Source organism: Camelus bactrianus, chromosome 1, assembly GCF_048773025.1.
Source record: "Camelus bactrianus isolate YW-2024 breed Bactrian camel chromosome 1, ASM4877302v1, whole genome shotgun sequence".
NCBI classification, from domain to species: domain Eukaryota; kingdom Metazoa; phylum Chordata; class Mammalia; order Artiodactyla; family Camelidae; genus Camelus; species Camelus bactrianus.
In genome coordinates this window covers 10,778,896-10,797,977 of record NC_133539.1, presented here as the reverse complement: position 1 = coordinate 10,797,977, position 19,082 = coordinate 10,778,896, and the positions used below count along the sequence as shown (strand labels likewise).

At 37.5% G+C, this 19,082-nt stretch overlaps 1 protein-coding gene and 1 non-coding gene across 9 annotated transcripts in view; both read right to left on the bottom strand.

The window, feature by feature from the left end:
- The window catches only part of SYNJ1 (synaptojanin 1), an 81,442-nt gene that overhangs the window by 46,232 nt on the left and 16,128 nt on the right, over positions 1-19,082 (bottom strand). For all 8 annotated transcript variants that reach the window (XM_010956580.3, XM_045517826.2, XM_010956585.3 and 5 more), the window contains exons 3-9: positions 14,172-14,258; positions 12,526-12,793; positions 9,209-9,434; positions 8,312-8,395; positions 3,342-3,403; positions 2,223-2,319; positions 705-874 (exon numbers count right to left, since the gene is read on the bottom strand). In XM_010956580.3, coding sequence (XP_010954882.2) covers positions 705-874; positions 2,223-2,319; positions 3,342-3,403; positions 8,312-8,395; positions 9,209-9,434; positions 12,526-12,793; positions 14,172-14,258 — 994 coding nt within the window. The remainder of the gene's footprint in view (positions 1-704; positions 875-2,222; positions 2,320-3,341; positions 3,404-8,311; positions 8,396-9,208; positions 9,435-12,525; positions 12,794-14,171; positions 14,259-19,082) is intronic.
- TRNAD-AUC (transfer RNA aspartic acid (anticodon AUC)) lies at positions 1,596-1,668 on the bottom strand. Its single transcript has one exon. It is a non-coding gene; the product is annotated as a tRNA-Asp (tRNA).

Genomic DNA, 19,082 nt, shown 5'->3' with positions numbered 1-19,082 from the left:
CTGAGAAAAATTAAGCAGATTAAAATGTAGAATCCACTTTCCACACCCCCAACCTTTTTGGTATAATTCTCAAACATACAAAAAAAGTGAAACAATTTTACATTGAACATCCGTTAACCAACCATCCAGATTCTGTAACTGTTAACACTTTGCCATATATTCTTTACTACACATCTCTCTTTTCAGCCACATCCACTTATTTTTAATTAGGCCAGCAGTTAGGAGCTGAACACACATTCAGATTTATAACCCTACAGTTCTATGCTAAAGCAGACGATAATAGTGTTTTTTTATTTTTATTTGCATTTAATAAGCCTTACTAAGGTCACAAAATATTAAGACATTAATTTTAAGAGAGAAATAGAATAGAGCATTAAGTCTGGAGCCAGATGAATCCTAGCTCTAATGCCTCCCAGTTATGGGACTTGGGGCGGATGATGGCTTTATGCCTCCATGTCCTCAGATGCGAATGGTGACAGTAATAGAACCTATCCCTACAGTTGTTATTAATACTTGTAAAGACTAAGTACACTGCCCAACCCCTAGTATGTGCCCAGTAATGTAATCTATTATCACCACTTGCTGAATTCTAAAGAAAGAAAAAAAGCTTAAAATCAAATATAATAAAGGAAGATATTTTACTTAATTAAATAAAATTACAGCAAAGTGCCAATTTAAAGAAAAGCGAAACAAAGCAGTCAGACCTTTGAACTTCACTTCCATTGAAATAAAAAAATCCATAATCTAGGAACTTTTGGACTTGAGGTTTAAGGACACTATGTAATTTTTCTGCCTTTCCTCCTTTAACCATTTGATGATAGTCAAAATTCACCATCTGGATATCAGCAGCATGCTCAGAAGCTTTCAAATGACTCTGAAAATAAAAGGCAAATAATCATTTAAATGTTAACCAAATCTGATCTTATCAATACAGTGTTATAAATGGAAACTTACAGTTTAAATTAAAATCTCAGCATGGTCCTTGAAATCTTACTAATCTCACAAAGCTTTCATTACCACTGGCAGTAAAATGGAAAATTACTTGCTGATATCTTATGGCATCTTTTCCCTAAAACCTCATTCACAATCCCAGAGAGATTAGGTATGACATAATTAATATAAGGGAATTTAAATAACATTCTCATCTGGTTTAGAAAATGAAAAGCGATTTTCAACTACCAGCATTTCATTTACTATGCGAACATAATGACTGTTTATATCTATTACAGAATCTCAAAATAAAGAAAATTATTTTTAAGACAAAGCCTATCAAAGACTGAAAAATTCATTTTTTGTAACTTCATTCAACACATACAGATATTTTAAAAGTTTAGCATAAAAAGGTCATTCGCTAAAGTATAAATTGTTTACTAATAATATTAAAACAAAATAGCCAAATAATAAATTATTATAATAATAAATAATTCTGGACTTCATTAACTTGAACTTTAGAAAATGTTTTCTAACCATGTTGTTTAATTTAAGCTTATAACCTTATGTAACACCATAATTTATATCAATTCTTTTTTTTTAATTTGGGGGGAGGAGGTAATTCAGTTTGTTTGTTTGTTTGCTTGTTTGTTTGTTTGTTTTAATGGAGGAACTGGGGATTGAACCCAGGACCTCATGGATGATAGGCACGCACTCTACCACTGAGCTATACCCTCCCCCTATTAATTCATTATTGAATCAATAAACATCTGTAAAAAATATTTTTTCTTTAGAAGTCATACATTTCTTTAGGTTCTTATTTACTTGAAATTCCCAAATCCAAATTTTCTTTCTCAATACAAGGTATAGTCTTGCATGTACACAAATGCATTATTCACCACTTCATAGGTTTAAAACAATGACTTTGGTTTCCAGGAAATAGACAAGACAATGAACAGATAAAGGAGGAGACTGCCTGGTATCTTTCTACCAGTGACAAATGAATATTTTTGGGGGGAAGGTATTCTTCTGCTTCTCTACAACATAAATAAGGAGATTAGAAAACAGAGTCAGTTGCCTTGAAAGCTTTCCATAATCCCAATTTCAGCAACATTACTCTAAGCTGTTGCTTAACTGCCTCAAAGAGTTAATGGTTCCAAGAAGTACCCAACCTTTCACTTGGAAGTAATTTATTTCCTGGAAGAATTTGATTATTATATTATATTATTTTAAAAGTACCATTTTAGGCATCCATGGGCCAGAACAGAAGAAAAAAAAATGATTATATTTACCTGGAAAGCCTTACTTAGCATATGTTCACCTTCCTTAGAGCCAAGCAAATTTACTATTATTTGTTTACCATATAAATTCTTAAGTGTTCTAAAATGCCTATTAAAGAAAGGAAATAAGCATACATCAATGATAAGCCAAAAATTTTTTTCAATTAATAGGAAACCATTATTAAACAGGACCTACATGGCAGTATTTTAAACTCACAGAACTGACACAACTGGATACAAATTCATTTCACACAGTCTCAAAACTCTAAATTTATGAAAACTCAGTTAATGCAGTTTCCTCTCTGACTTATCAATGCTAAAATTCCCACCTATGCTGGAGCTGTTAGAGTCATCCAGCTCCCTCTCCACTCAGGCTGATGCTAGACAGGCATGGAAAACACAGGTCACCCAGCTTGCTGGGAAGGCAGCTGGGGCAGAGGGCGCAGGGCTGCACTTCACACGTGAGGACATCACATACTCCGTCAATCTTCAGAGGCCTCCTTAGAGCTCCAGCCTTAAGGAAAATAGGCCCCAAATATGAGCCCCTTTTCCCTCCAGCTTCTAACCATGCAAGAGGGTGAAGAGCAATGCCATGCAAAGGAAATATAACATAAGCCACAGATACAATTTTTAATTTTCTAGATGGTACATTTAAGAAAGCAAAAATAAACAAATGAATTAATTTACATATATTTTATGTAACCCAATACAGCTAAGCTATCATTTCTACAGGTAATTAACATGTAAAAGAAATATTAATAAGGTATTCTGCTTTTCTTTTTTTGCACTAAGTCTGAAATCCAGTGTGTACTTCACACCTACAGCACATCTCAACTTGGACTAGTCAATTTGAAATGCTCAAGAGCTCCACGTGGCTAGTGGCTACCGAATCCAGGAGCACACCCATCAGAGGTAGTTTTAAGGCCAAGACATCAAGACCCACACACCTAGTGCCATCATTCCTAGAATGTATAATGGTTAAGTGTCACTGTCTTCCAGTGAAATTAGGAGTCAGGAAGAAATATTACTTAGAGCCAAAAGCTGAAATGAATCAATAAATGTAATTACAAGAGTCTTACCACTTAACTATGTCAAAACTTAACGGCGCTATGTAAAAATAATCAGTCTCACCTGTCAAAAGCAGGTGCATTGGCTTCAAATCCCCTTGACATACGGACACGGTGAGATCCCACCTAGGACAAGAAAATTATATTTAATCATACCAAAAGGCAGCATGTGGACAAAAGAAATACCATTGTTTACAACAGGTAATAATTCATTTGCTAAAAATTGTAGTAAGTTGAAGGACTGTCATTCATAGTATTCTTTTAAAAAAACAAGTTCTAGAGGTTTCTTCTTTTTATTTTGTAAAACACAACCTCATGAAAAAGAACAAGTTAGTTCATTATCAAACACTTGTAAAGTAAACTAACAGGAATTTTTATTTATGAAATATATTTAAGACTGCTCTCATATACACTACTTTGTTTTAAGCTCAAACAACATAAGCCAACAGATATTGCCACTTGGGCAATAAAAAAAAAACAAATACAGCCAAGGGAAGTGTCCTCCTAGGGACACTAATTCCAAAAAAGATTCGAATGACAATTTAGGCCATCTGACTAAAATTCCTCCTCTTCTAGGCTGCCTACAAGTGCAATGTTTACATATTTTTTTCCTCTGTTATGCTGAATACTCTACTTACCATTCCCTTATCCAAAGATGCAACACATTAAAAATATTGTTCCTGGAAAAAGACTTTCCAAGTCAATCTCTCAGTCACACAACTATAGTAACAGCACATCTTGCAAAATAAGAAAATGAGGGTTAAGAAAATTAAACCAGATGGAAAATAACCACCTATTGTGTTTTGTTACAGTTTTTCTTTTCTCATGTAGAAAAGTAGCAGAGAGATGAGACCGAATTGAGAAAGATGTAACAGACGCCAAGAAGAAATACAAAGGTGAGATCAGATTATTTCCCTGAATTTCCCTTTTAAACATCTCCCTCTGAGACTTTGGGATCAAAGTTTCCCAGAAGTCATTCCCGCTAATCTGTAAACAAAGTGACTTTAAAGGGGGCATGGGAGAAGGGTTGCCAAATCAGTCAAGCAGTTGGACAAATAAAGCTAGAAAAAATAAGCTTTCATGTGCTCATGTAATTCAAAAGTTGAATTTACAGTATTATCATTCATTCCGCATTCTCCCTCCTGTTCTGATAAGTGAGACAATTGAATGGCTGTCCTGAGAAATTAGTGGATTCTCTCTTTAGTGTTTTTCTTCTTAATAAGAAATTGATCAGCCAAATGTCACATGTATATTCAATTTCATTTTCTAGTGCTTAATAGTCTGCATAAAATTTTAAAACTTGAAAGGTGTGCTCCAGGACTTGAAGCATTTTTAGACTCCAGAAAACTCAGCGGAAGGCAATACTTCTTTGAAGTAATCTCAGGTAATTGCCTATAACTCTATAAAAGTTTGAGATTCAGCATTCTGTTTACTCATTCATCTTCCACAGTACTCTTAACTGTCAAGATGGTAAAAAATATAAGTTCTCATATTTTTCAGGTATAATGGCTGTGGTTGATCCCTACCACCCTGCTCCCCAACACATACACACAACTAGCTACGTATTGTAACTCTCACAGCAATATACTGGTTAGATTAGACTAGGCTTTGTTACTCAATGTTAAAAAAAAAATTTTATAATAAAAGAGTTATATCAATGGCACTAAAAGTAGCACTCTGGAAACTTTTAAGGCTTTAAAAAACCATAAATTTACCCATTATTTTTAACAAGTCGCATCAAACATATTTTTAGAAAACCATTTAAATGGGTGGTATGGAACATCATTTTCTGACAATGTTATGGCTTCATGTTCACATATTTCTGAAACTTCAATTCAGCCAAAAATTCAGTATGCAACACTATGCCAGGAGCAAAATCTCATGATGTTTACATCTTTTAAGATTAATATAGACTATAATATAATATCAGAGTGATACTACAAACTATAAATGCTAAATAACTTCAGAGAAAGGAAATCGTAAGTAAAATGGGTGAGTTGCCAGCATGTAAAATATCATTCTTAACTGTGCAGCATCTTATGACAACTCTTCTGATGCCTCAGACTAATTGATACTGACATTTGCCTTTTCTGTAAAAGGCCTGACTCCCTGAACAGATTGTGAGTTCTTTCTGGAAGCATAACTAGAACATCGCTTTGAATTTCTCATAGGACACAAGACTACAGACACCTAATGTATATGGAATAATACCTATTGGAAGAATTCAAGGATTTAATAAAGAGAGGAGTGACTGGAGTCCATTCCACGAGATCTGAGTCGGCTGCTGGAAAACAACAAACCTTAATCTGGGGAGCAGAGGAGCCCTGTCAGAGAACAGCCAGGTGTGAACAGGCACAGGGTGATGGAGCCACAAGAAGAAGAAATGCGGGCCTAGTAGATCTGATGAGCATTAACAGATTAAAAGTGGAAAGGACTGCCTGAAAGCCAGGAGACCAGTTAGAACACTGTGACAATCTTCCAGGTGAGAAGAAATTATGAAGACCTTAACTGAGATGACAGGAGAGGGAATGAAAAGAGAGAGAGAGTCCCTGGACCCAGGAGAATGATGGGGCTGGGCGTCAGCGCCGCTTTGCTGACTCAGGAGCCGCGGCCGGCGGGAGCAGACGGGGCTGGATGTGCTGCAAGGTCAGCAGAGGAGGACCCCGCCCAACAGGAGTGCTCAAATTTGAGCGGCAGGGAATCTGTTAAAAATGCAGATTCCTGGCCCCATTCTAAGAGATTCTATTTCAGCTGATATGAGGCTGAGGCTGTGAATCTGCATTTTAAAATCACTCCCAAAGATTCCTTTAAAATATTTTAATTTAAGAACCTGAGAGGAATTAATCATGGAGAAAGAGAGGCAGAACAAGGGGCAATTGCCTAAGGATTGTCGGTCCGTGACTTTGAGGTGGGACATCTCACTAGGCAACATTAACTTCAAGGATCCTCTAAAATAAATTCCAGTCCTGAGAACACACAGGACGACTAACCACCATTTACAACCAGGCTAAGTCAAAAGTCCTTGTTTATCTTCTATGAGGAAATGAATTTGGGGCCTTGGTATTCTGATTTTTTTTAATCAATATCCATTATTTTCATTCCTCTATTACCTACTCTTTTAGAATGGTGGGGGAAATGATAAAAGATACTCATGATCCCTGTTAAAGACAGGCTGGCTTTAAAAACTACTGAGCTAAATAATAGGGAACCACTGACCTAATCCTCAACCCAACCCAAGAAAAGAGGCCAGCTCGGTGACAATCTGGCAGGATTGCTCGACTGTCTTGATGTCTCAAAAATTACTGTATCTATCAAAAAAAGCACAATTAAAAAATCTGTAGTTTTCAGCCCATAATCACATGACATTATCCAGCCAGACTATCTGTGTGGACGAACACAGAAGGAAGGAGAAGGAAGTTCTGCACAAGGAGGATCCCTCAGTATAACTACTCAGGATCTAACCTTACTGAATAATTACACATTGTGATTCTGAACTTAACAAAATAACACAGAAACTAGTAAAACATAGGGCCTATAAATAGGTTATAACAATCTCTTACACTAGCCTATTTCTAAAGCAAAACCATAAACTTGATTCAAAGCTGGGTTTTAGAAATTTCTTAAAGCAAATATTCCAAACACCCTTCTCTGCTTACAAAAGCTTAGGAGAAGTCGGGTAGGGTTGGTATTCTTTCCCAAGGGAGATCTGGGGAGAAATATATCTACTTAAGTTATGTCTATATGCCAAAGATAAAATCCACATGGGTCAAAATGGTCTTGACAAGAACTCAAGAATTTTAGCAAAGCAGTACAAGTGTTAATCCGTGTTAATTCTTAGCCTGTCTTGAGTAAACTGCTTTACTGAAAAGAGTCAAGTGGTCTGCAATTTTTCTCTGCAACAACCATCCTAGAATGTCAGAGAGATCCACCTGTGAACTAAATGGAGGCAGGATTTTTCTCCGTCCATTTTCTCAATACTATAGACTGAGGCACAAAATTTACTAGACAGTATATACCAGAAGCCTAAAATGAATATAATTTATACTTTAAAGACTAATGATACTTGAATAAAAATAAAATGCAAAATCACACTACTATGGGCAATCCAATATTATGATCCTACATGAAAAAAAAACTTACATTTTAAAGATCAGACATTTAATCAACAAAGGAAATTTTTTAAAAAATCAGAAAGCAAGACAGAGAATATATTCAAGATGACAAGTCACTACAAATTACAAAGTAAAATTTCAGTAGCAGATATACTCTTTTTTTAGCAGATATATTCTTAACAGCAATAACACTATCTAACCCTTATATAGCACTGTGTGTGCCAATTACTATTCTAAGCGCTTTCCATTTCATCTTTCTAAGAGCCCGAAGAAGTAGGTACTACTAATGTTATTCTCATGTTACAGATAAGAAAGCTGAGACACAAAGGGGTTAAATCACTTGTCAAAGATCACACAGCTAGTAGTGGTAAAGGATTCAAATTGAGAAGTCTGTTTTCAGAAGCTTTGTTTTGACTACTACATTTTTCTGCCTACAGAGACTAAATTGTTATGTACCAAGATACTGAGATAGTAAATACAGAAATAGAAACACTTTGAAAATCAATGTGCAACGAAAACATCAAAATTGTAATATTAAATACAAGAGCTGAATTTCTATGGATATTTGAAAGAACATTAAAGGAAAAAACAGATCTAAAACAATTTTAGGAACTCTGTACATAGGTCCTCATATATGAATCTAGCTAATATTATTAGATTGATAGAACTGGGGGAGGGTATAGCTCAGTGGTAGAGCAGGTGCTTAGCATGCATGAGGTCCTGGGTTCAATCCCCAGTACCTCCACTGAAAAATATATATATATAAATAGATAAATAAACTTAATTACCTCCTCCCCCCTCAAAAAAGCAAAAAAAAAAAAAATTGATAGCACTCTTAAATGAACTAATAAATTATCCTGAAAGTTTAGAAAATATGGAAAGTTCACCAAGAGGGAAAAAAACTGAATGTCAAAACACATACCTGCAACCCTGGTTGCTCCCAGAACAACGGGACAGATCCCCGGATTTGTATGAAGGAAGAAACAGAGTCATCTAAATACACAACCTACAGAGAAAAATAATGTATAAAATACTCCCACAGGCAACGCTGTTACCTCTACATTGGAAGACAAATTTACTAACATCTATTGCACACTAATTATATCTTATGGCCAATCTCTCATTTACAAATTGTCCTAACAACATATCCAAAATAGGACACTATATAAGTTGGATAAGTTGAATTTTTTTTTCAACTAGTGATAGTTCTTCTATATACACTCACCAAGAAAATAGTGAAAATATAAGCATAAGAAACACAATTTTTGAAGAAGAATTCCTTTTGAATCTCAATACTTTTATACATGTACCTTTACAGTTCATTTAACTTTTTTCTTCAGTTTTTTATATTTTTCGAAAACTTATTTGAAGATCTTAGTTGCACTAGGTGCACGGCCTAAATTTACAATTACATAGTTTCACAGCTGAAAATATTATATAACTTTTAATTTTAGATGGTACATATATCTATTTTTAAGAGTTGGGTTTGGCTTAATTTCACACACACACACACAGAAAACCCCACTTTTCTTAAGTTGTCTAGCTCTATAATTGAGGATTTTAAATTCAATACTAAAACATATGGCACTGACAATCCCATGCTGATCAGTAAAAAATTTTGTTACTTACTTGAAGAGCCACACCCAAGTAAGTTTGTTTTAGGGAAGCCTTTCTTAAGGCTTAGTAAGGAGCCAAGAACAACCATAAAATGAGATTACTTATGTCAAAATGAGTTCTAACTCAATCAAAAATCTGTTACTCTATTATTTTCGGTGCCTCTCATCTAATACATGAATTAAGTAATATAAACATTATATACCTGTTCTGTTTCTACAAAATTAGCGACGTGACCATCATCATTTGTTCCCCGGACATTAAATCTGGTCCCAGCACGTTCACAGCTTAGTCTGGAAATGAGGCAAGCCTTTGCCTGTTTATGAGCAGCATAAATTGTTCTGATTTCTACTCCCCCACACATGAGGCGTAATAACCAGTCATCACAATTCACACCATAGTGCTTGAGATGTAAGTGTAAAGACTGATTCCTAACAGAAAAAGAAATAACTGCATTAGCGTAATGAGCACTGGGTAACATAGCGTTAAGTTTCAAACGGTGCTCCTCCAACATTAACATTAAAAGGCACCAAAAATAAATCAATTCATTTACATTTACTATGCTAGGGATTGGAAGATAAGCAATAAAATGAGGTCCTTGGACATGTGATCTATGGTCCATATAAAAGCAACATACATTTTATGTTTTTAGAATCTGTAACCCGTTTCTATTATATGTTCATTTATAATGCATTTATAACTCCTTTCAAAAAGGGTTTCATACACACATCCCTATCTCACTTTAGAAGGCTCTACTTTTAAGGCTTAACCTTTATAAGGCTCGATTTTAATTAATTTAAATTTAAATATCCAGATGGGCTAGTGGCTACCATATTAACGCATGCCTAGAGTTTTCCATTGCTGCAAATACTTTTACCTTCTACATAACAGATGGGGTCTGGTTTCCAAACTTTTTCAGGGCAAAGGGTTTTGTTCAGACAAGCATGCGGAAGCCTGATGAGTGGGAAACAGATAAAAGCAGAGTGGCTATGGCTAAAGCAGGAATGGGGGCTATGGCCTGCAGCACTGGCCATCTTCTCACCCTCGTGACTGCCTCAGGGTCTGTGCTGGAACCTGAGTCCTCCAAAGCACAGATGTGAAGCTCCTAACCAACCTAACACCAAGGAAAATACACTGTCGTACAGAAAAACTTTCTGTCCGGTACTTTCAGATAACAAGGTGCTTCACAAAAGTAAAGTTTCTCTAATACTGAAGCGTGGGTCTCTAAGTTTTAAAACTCTACCAATTTAAGTGGAAATCTTTCATAAGAGCTTTGCACTATCTTGCTGTCTTAAAGGTATAAAAACAATGCAATAGCATTTTCTTGAAGCCTTAGGGTCATTAATATCAAGCATATACAGAAACACTGCTGGAGCAGTCATCCCCAATGCCACCTCCCGTCCTACCCCCGCTCCCCACCCTCCCTCGCCACTGGCTGCAGGAGCGAGAAAGCAGGCGGGGTAGCCGTGTGCAGTTCTGGTAACCAGCTATAACCCCGTCCCCTCTCATCCACTCAAGAAAGCACAGTGGAATGCAAAGGAGCAGTAGGATTACTACTGGGATAATATTAAATCCGATGAGCATGATTAATTTAGAAATAGGACTTATGCTTCCATACTTGACTATTCTCTACATTGACTTAAGGCAAAGCCCAACTGACTGCGACCCAGTTTGTCCAGACACCACAGCTGAGGCTCTTGTCCTAGCAGAGTTAGTATAAGAGACTTATTGTCCTCCTTTAAAAAGAAGTGAGAGATCCTGTGTATTTGTTCAGGTAGAGTTTCTCCCTCTGCTGTCACTCTTCATTTTGCTTTGCTGACAATACATTACTGTTTTAATTCTATTTAAATTGATATACCACTCAAGACTGGCCTCAAATCTCCGATGGAGTAAAACTACCTGGGTTTCTGCGATAGGTATTTGCTACTCTCTGGCTACAGAACTTATCTGGCTGTATCCTGGGAACTATTTCTATTAAGGTGCTAGGGTATGCATAATGAATTCTATAAGCTTTCATTTTTCTATGCAAAGTAAAGCTCCAGAATCTAAAATCCGATCCTTAGCAAAACTGTAGAAACTGGGGGAGTTTCAGCCTATCTGTTCAGCCTGTCTCCTGCTGCGTAAACCTCCTCAATTTGCCGTCTAAATGTTCCCCACCTCCGCCCATCACTAAATGAAAAGATAAGTGAATTATTCCCTCTGGTTAAACTCAGTGACGTGCTTGACTGCTGACCGTTTAGCCAGTGTATCTGCACCTGCTTGAACTTCTAATTATGGCAGGAAAACTCTTCTCTCTCAAGCTAAGAAATCTGGGGCAAGAATGAGCAGGGGGAGAAAAAGGTAAGGACAGCTGCCCTAAGCCCAACTGCAATACTGTTACCTTCTTCAGAAACTTCCACATCACTTCCAACGGAAAAGTGAAGGGCTGACATGAGCAGACAGGACTGTCCACTCATCCATCCCACTGACTTCCCTTCCCGCCCCCTCATCACCTCCTCCTCTGCTAGGCTCCAAGTCTCCTACTACAGTGCTCACTCTGTAGAAAGCCCTTTCTCACTCTGAGAAAGCCCTTTCTCACTCTGCCCTCTCTGCACCCCTGTGCCACTCCTCTGGGCCAAGACACTTGGGAGCTACAAGGTAACCCAGATGCTGTTCTAGAGTTAGTTTCCTTTCCTAACATCGTTGACTTGAAGGCCTCTGACACCCAGGGCCTACCCAGGATCACACAGGCAGACAGTGAAACTGGGAGGGAGAGAAGTATACAGAACACCCTGAATCTGAACTATTGAGGGAGGCCGGGAGCAGAGTCCTGGACTTTGGCTTTATAACCTATGTAAACAAATGAAATATAATCTGTCCATTGTGTTAAGGAAAAAAAGTCAACAGTGATGCTGACCGTGAACAAGAGAACCACTATGCTAGAAATCTGGTCTGCTCCAATAAAGCAGTATTAATTACAGTCACATAGGTCCTCTGTTCCATTCGTGTGTACTTAAAATGGAGCACATTTACGCATAATCAAGAAGTATGTCACAGTTATCTACTTAAGTCTTATCTTATTACAGGACTCAACTTCATCGCAGTGTACTACCTCCTCACAGTCTGCTGCTCTTGAATTAAGTTCATCTACTTAACAACCTTAAAATTAAAATAATAAGGGAATGTTGGCTTAGAAAGGCAATACTGCCAGAGACAAGATCTCAAAACTAGGAATAGTAGAACAGAATTCTATTACAATTAATTCACCCCTAAGAGAAATAGTTTAAATAGATGCCTGAAATGGAAAGTCAGTCTAGATCAGGAGGGACAAATAGGCTTCACATCACATGACAACTTTAATAAAGTGATGGTGGATGCCTGCTATGCTCTGCTGAGGATCTGAAGCAGTGAAGAGTGGTGAGCTCAACCAGCAACGCCCACTGCTGTTATCTCTGGAAATAACTGTAAAATCTGCTAAACCCCAAATCACAAAGCTGCTGTATAGCGCATGATTAGGAAGGGAAAAACATAATACAAACTCACCAGAAAAATCTGTTATCGGTTGTTTGTTCTTGCATGCTACGATGGGCATTAAGACTCAGATCCAAACTGACTCCAGATGCAGACCATGCAAAATAAAAGTTTCCTGAATTCAAAACTTTTCGCACTTCTGAAATGCGATCCTCATCTGAAGAATCAATTCGTAGCGATATAAATTCAGTAGAAGTAACTCGGAAAACTTCAGATTCTTGAATTTTCCCAACAGACATGCATCCAGTGACTAGGACCAGATAATGTAACATAGCATCACCTGCAAAAACCGAAGACTTAATTGGATGAAAAGTTCCAATATTTCTCAAGCTAGTCAAAGTTTTTCCCAACTTTCTTCTGGTGTCTCCATCTTTTAAAATATGACATCGTGGTTATATTTAAGTTCACAACCAGACTTAGGTAAAAATTGAAAAATATCCTGGTTTAGATTGTTAGGAAGTTCAGATAAGACAATCAATGTGAGAGTTTTTTGTACAGTAAAGTTGAAAAAATGGCAAATAAAAATGACATGCTGCTGATACATGTATGGAAAAAAGTCCCTGATAACAATTTATAAAGCAATTTAGCTTACAAAAACTTTCATAGAGATTTTTTTCATCTAATTTTGACAAAAAACCTAGGAAATGAGTATGCAGGTGGAATTCAGCTGGGGTGTACTGTGAGTGTGGGCTTTGATGTAGGCAGAAGTGCCCCAAATCCTGGCTCCTCCACAACTTACTATCTAGACCAACTTCACTGTTCTGACCTAACCAACCTGAGACATCCTCCCTTATAAAATAAGATTAAGACAGATCTCATGGGACTGTAAGGGATGACCCAAGACGGTATTAGCTAAATGCTAGGCACAGTGCTTTACATGTGATAGATGAATAATAAATGGCAAATCTCCATCGTATAGACCAGCGCTCCTCAGAGTATGGTCATGAACCAGTTCACAATTACCTGTTCGCAGTGAGAAAAGGTGCTTGTTCCAGAACAGAAATTAGCTACATCACTAAGTTTACCATGTGGTTTAGCTGACTTCCTTCTTTCTCAGTAAGTAAGACTTTATCAGTGAAGGAAGCCATGTGTTGATCTGCATGATGGTGCAAGCTTTTTACCTCATCCAGACCAATAACAAAACAGTTCACGGACCGGTAGCCAGTCCTTGGGCCACACTCCAGGTCACACCATTACAGAATCAAACTGGTAACCACAAAGGTTACTCTGTAGCCATGGTGACACTATGTGGAAGAGACAGGCTCAAGCTGAGATCTTTTGAATACAAAACATATGTATTTCTTTTCCACTGTAAACCAGGGAAATCAGTGGTGTAGTTCCTAGGAAGGCATCTTTTCCTAAATGCACTGAAGCAAAGAAAAAGGGAAATGTCCCGATCTTCTCTCCTGACAGGTAATACCAATCTCTTCAAGTGTTCAAATAGGCTGCTATTTCTGGAACTTAAACTCACAAGGGCATAAGCACATAGCATACCTTTTTGGGCAACAAACATTATCCCAAGATTAGCTTAATTAAGGTTTAAAAGATGTTATGTACTTACAGCTCAAATATGGTATCTGAAATAGGTAATCTCTCTCAAATCCTTAGAATTACAAAAATAGAAATGAAAATATAAATTAATTATATTGTATACTTACCAAGATTTAATCGTAAAACACCTAAAAGTCCATATGCATCTAGTACTTTGGAGTATGTACCCTTGATTGCCTCTTTTTCTGCTGATGCTACAAAAAAAACACCAAAAAACAAAAAAACAAAAAGCAGTTTTAGGCTGAGAAAAAGGACCTGAAACATCAGATTCTATTTAGCGATAAAGCCAGAGTTTCAACCCAAAATGCCTAAATCTAAATGAGATATTCTTAACCTAAATGTACTGCATAAAATATTTTTTCAAACTAGTTAACTTAATAGTTTTTCCCAAAGAATTAACAAGTTATTCTAGCACCATCTATTCATTAATCCATCCTACCCCAGTGATCTGAAGTACAAACTTTAATAATATTCATATATTTTGGAGGTTGCTTTTGAATTTTCTTCCCTGTCTCACTGATCTGTTTGCCTACTCTTAATACCAGGAACACACTACGTTATGATATCCCCTGTAAGACAACATCCAACTCCTTAACAAGGAATCTTCTAAAATCTGGCCTCCACATATCTTGTCTGCTTCGCTTTTTTATTACTGCCCTCTCCCTCCCCCCGCCCCATGCATCCTACACACCAATCACATTAAACTCTCACTATTACCCAAACATGCTCTTTTCACATTTCTGTACCTTTGCACAGCAATTTGGCTTTCTGCCTGCAAGACTCTACACAACCTTTGCCTCTCGGCAAAATTCTATTCACCTTATAAAAACCTAGGCATACAGTTACTTCCTGGAAACCTTTCTTTATTCCTCCAGGCATAGTTCTTTCCACAGAGCTCCCTCTTCAAAACATTTTAAAGACACTCATCACTTGTCTTTCTCCTTAGCCGGCCTGCTGCTTGTAGGCAGGAACTCTGTCCTATTCATCGTTTCAACCCTGGCACTTAGAACAGTGCTTGACACACAGAAGACTGCAAACGTTTAAATAATGAAAGCTAATGGTAACACCTCACCGCAGAGTCTAGCACAGGAACAGGGAAATCATGAGTCTGACCTTTGTCTGGATTTATTTCTTCTGCTATAAAGTTAATTTTATCTGCTAATGAATAACCCACGGAGTAATTTCCTTAGGACAGGCTGTTGTAGTTGTTAAACAAAAACAAATCCTGAAGCTTTAAAGGTAAATCTTCTGAGTTCTTAGCAAATACACTTATTAAAAATTGGACACAGGACCAAAGAAACATAAATCATAGCTAGTATCTCCATGAACAATTACAAACAGTACATTCTACGGTCTGCAGATCTGGAAAGATATGATCCTCTTCCTCATTCAGTCCTTTCCCTTCCAATTCTTTCTTCTCTACTGCCCTCCCTCATCCACTCCCCACCCCACACCCAACTCACCTCCTGGCGGACTGCTCCACTCCTTATTTACCTCTTATCTCTTGCACTGGCCCCTTTTCCCTTTCCTCATTCCTCTATGATCTGTACATGACATTATCAATTCTAATATTCTAATAAATTAGATTCTGATACAGAACTAGAGTATCTTGTGACAATACTCATGTGTTCCACATTAGAAAAGCATGTAAGCAGATCCTCATGGCTTTCTTCTCAATCTCTATTGTCAAGAAAAGGGCTATCTTCTACTGCTAGTGAAGTCTATTGGCTTTGCCTAATATCCCACAGTGCTCTACATTAGAGCTCTTCCCCTGTGTCTCAGAGCTCTTCTCCAGGGTTCTACAGACCACCTCACGTTCCCTGCCTACTGCACCTCTTTTCAGACCATCTACTTTTACACTTCTTCCTGGTTATCCCACTTCTGCCTCTGAATGAGCTGTGCTCTGCTAGCTGGCAGCACAGGCTAAGACTAAACGATCAATCACGCCATTAACTGAAACTGTCACAATGTTACAGTTCTTTAGTATGTTCATTATTAGGGGTGGGCCTTTATTTTTATCAAACCACCCAGTATGAAATTAGGGAGTAGGATTTCACCAAGTCATTAAAATGATGGGGATTTGAATTTCTTTCTGCATTCCTAAAATGATAATTCCTATTATTTTTATTATACTATATACAATAGAGAACAGATACTCCCAACGTTCCATGACAAGGAACACAAATATAAAACATCATAACATAAATTTTAATTATATTTTATAAAGTAAAACAGAAACCCTTTCCCCCAAATACGGCCTCATTAAGAGGACCATATGTACACAAAAGCAAACCTTAGAGAGACTTAACATCTCTAAGACAGAAAGCATGGCTTCCAGGGTAAATGTTATTCTAGTTTTACACTTTATATGCTACATGCACTTCAAATACCATCACTAATAGAGTAATACAGGAATTACTAGACGTATCTATAGGTTTTAGCAGTAAATAGGGGTTTGAAATAAAATATATTTTTAATTTTAAGTCATCACTTTCCCTTAGAAAACAAAAAGCCATTTTATAACAAATTACCATGCAAAATCTTCTCTCTTCTAATTATGCAATATAATTACCTTTTCGTTAGTTGTGCTCCAAATATATGGGTATATCATGTCTCTCAGGCCCAATGAAGACCCATGTATTAGACTGTCACCCGATTCACACATGCAAACAAACGTCATGCTGCTTAGTTAGTTATGCTTTTGTATTACATTCTGAGACTCAGGAAACAGGACATACACACACAATTTAAACTAAAGTGCTTATTCTTAGATAAAAGTGTGCTTAAGGAAAGAGAAATGATTCGAAGACTAGATTAGATGTCATTTTTCCTGCTAGGAATTTTTTGGTTTCCCCTCAAAACACTACATGAAATTTTAAAATGATTTTTTAGAGTGACAAGTGTTGTTTCAGCTGAGGTACCTGTATACTGTTTCTGTGATAATTTTATATATATATATATATATATATATATATATATTTTTTTTTTTTTTTTTAATGGAGGTACTGGGGATTGAACCCAGGGCCTCATGCATGCTGAGCACATGCTCTACCACTGAGCCGTACCTTACCCACCTGTTTCTGTGATGACTGTGACAGCAGCTAACTACCTCATGGGCTAGGTATTTTCTATGCATTATTCAATTTTCACAACCACCCCATGAGCAGAATTACTACTATTTTCATTTGACATGAGGAAAACAGGCTTAGAGAGGTTATTAATTTGTTACTAACTCGTCTAAGCGTAAACAGCCAGAGACAGAGAGCGCAGCTTCACGAGGGAAGGGGCTCTGCCCAGGTCACTGCCCTACCCCCGGGGCCTAGCTCAGTGCCTGGCATCCAGGAGTTTAGTAATTGTATGTTCAGTGAACTGCTGAACGAGATTTCAGAGCCATATGAACCTTTACCTCTAGTCATTTCCAACTTCATAAAAGAAAACAATCTTTTCTTCTTAAATATTTTTAATCTAAAGGCCTGTGGATGTTTACCTGTTTTTCCACTTATGCTTTAAAGGTTTGGGGCAGAATGGAAGGAGGTGCTTTGCAGGCTATCAGAGCCCAGGCTATCATGGCCCTGTTCATGGAGCTGAAGCCAGAGGTGGGGAAAGAAAGCAACCACTTGGGAGGAGGGGCAGCCTGGCATGAGATATTGACAGTTGAGTGAAATGAGGAGGGTGGTGTCCACCCAAGGATGGTGGGAGTGGCCTGGCATGGTATGTTGGAGCTTGAGGGGCGGGGGGAGAGCAGGGGTCACTGGAAGGAGCCCAGGACAGGGTGTTGGAGCCCCAGTGGGGTGAGGAAGGCACCTATGTGGTGGAGGAAGCGGCAGTGACAGCATACATACATACTTACATACTTTCCTTAGCTCTATCCATTGACGGGACCTGTAATAAGCAATACTCTGACAGCAACGAGCATACCTAGCACCCAGACCTTGCCTTCTAATACCATCCGCTACTAACAGGAACAAGGACTCCTTGGAGAAATGGCTGATTCCAGGGCAAGGGCAGGGACAAGATGAGCCTAGAATATATTTTAGTGCCAGAAAATAAGAAAGCGTTCAAATAATAATGGAGACATACCACAAAAACACAGAAGCCAGCTCACAGGGGCTTCTACTGGTGGAATCTTGGACAATTTGAGCATCAAAATAAATTACAAAGTAACAGATTACAATGCACTGAATAAACCCATAAATTGAAAGTTTGAAGAGGAATGGGATCATACGTGGTCTCAAAGTACCTCACCTCCAAACATTTATTAATTATAAAAGAAAAAGGAGTTGTCCAGAGATGCCACCTTAACCCAAGTAATCAAAGTGCAGGCCAACAGTAATGAGACAAGTCAAAACTGTGTCAACTGACAGGATACAATGAAAAGAACACAGCAGCACTTGTGTAATATTCCTGCCAAGGTATATAACCCGAGTCTGAACATGAGGAACCATCACACAAACCCAGAGTGGGGGACGTTCTACAAAACAACTGACCTTCATCTTCAAAAGTTTTAAGGTTACAAATGTCAAAGACTGAGAAACTTTCCCAAATTTAAGGAGACCAAAGAGACATGACAACTAAGTAAAATGTACAAAATCAACTGGATCTTTTTGCTGTGAGAGACATTGTTGGGACAGCTGATGAACTTAAATGGAGTCTGAGATTTAGCAGTAAGGTGTTAATGTTAATTTTTTAATGGTTATATTGTAGTTACGCAGGAGACTAGTTTTCTAGGAAATATGTAATAAAGTATTTGGGGGCAACAGTATCATGTCAGCAACTTGGTAGTTTCAAAGAGTTCAAAAAAAAATTCTTCGTACTGAACTCCAACTTTTCTATGTTAGAAATTGTTTTAAAAAATTTTAATGTAACCAGCAAAGACAACTTTAAAAAATGCAGGTGCATATTCCTAAATTAAGAAGCTTTTATCTCTAAATGACATTAAGATAAACTCTCTCATAATGCCATGTTGTACCCTCTGCATACATATATTTTTTTTTTAATTGGTGGAAAAAGATTCCCTT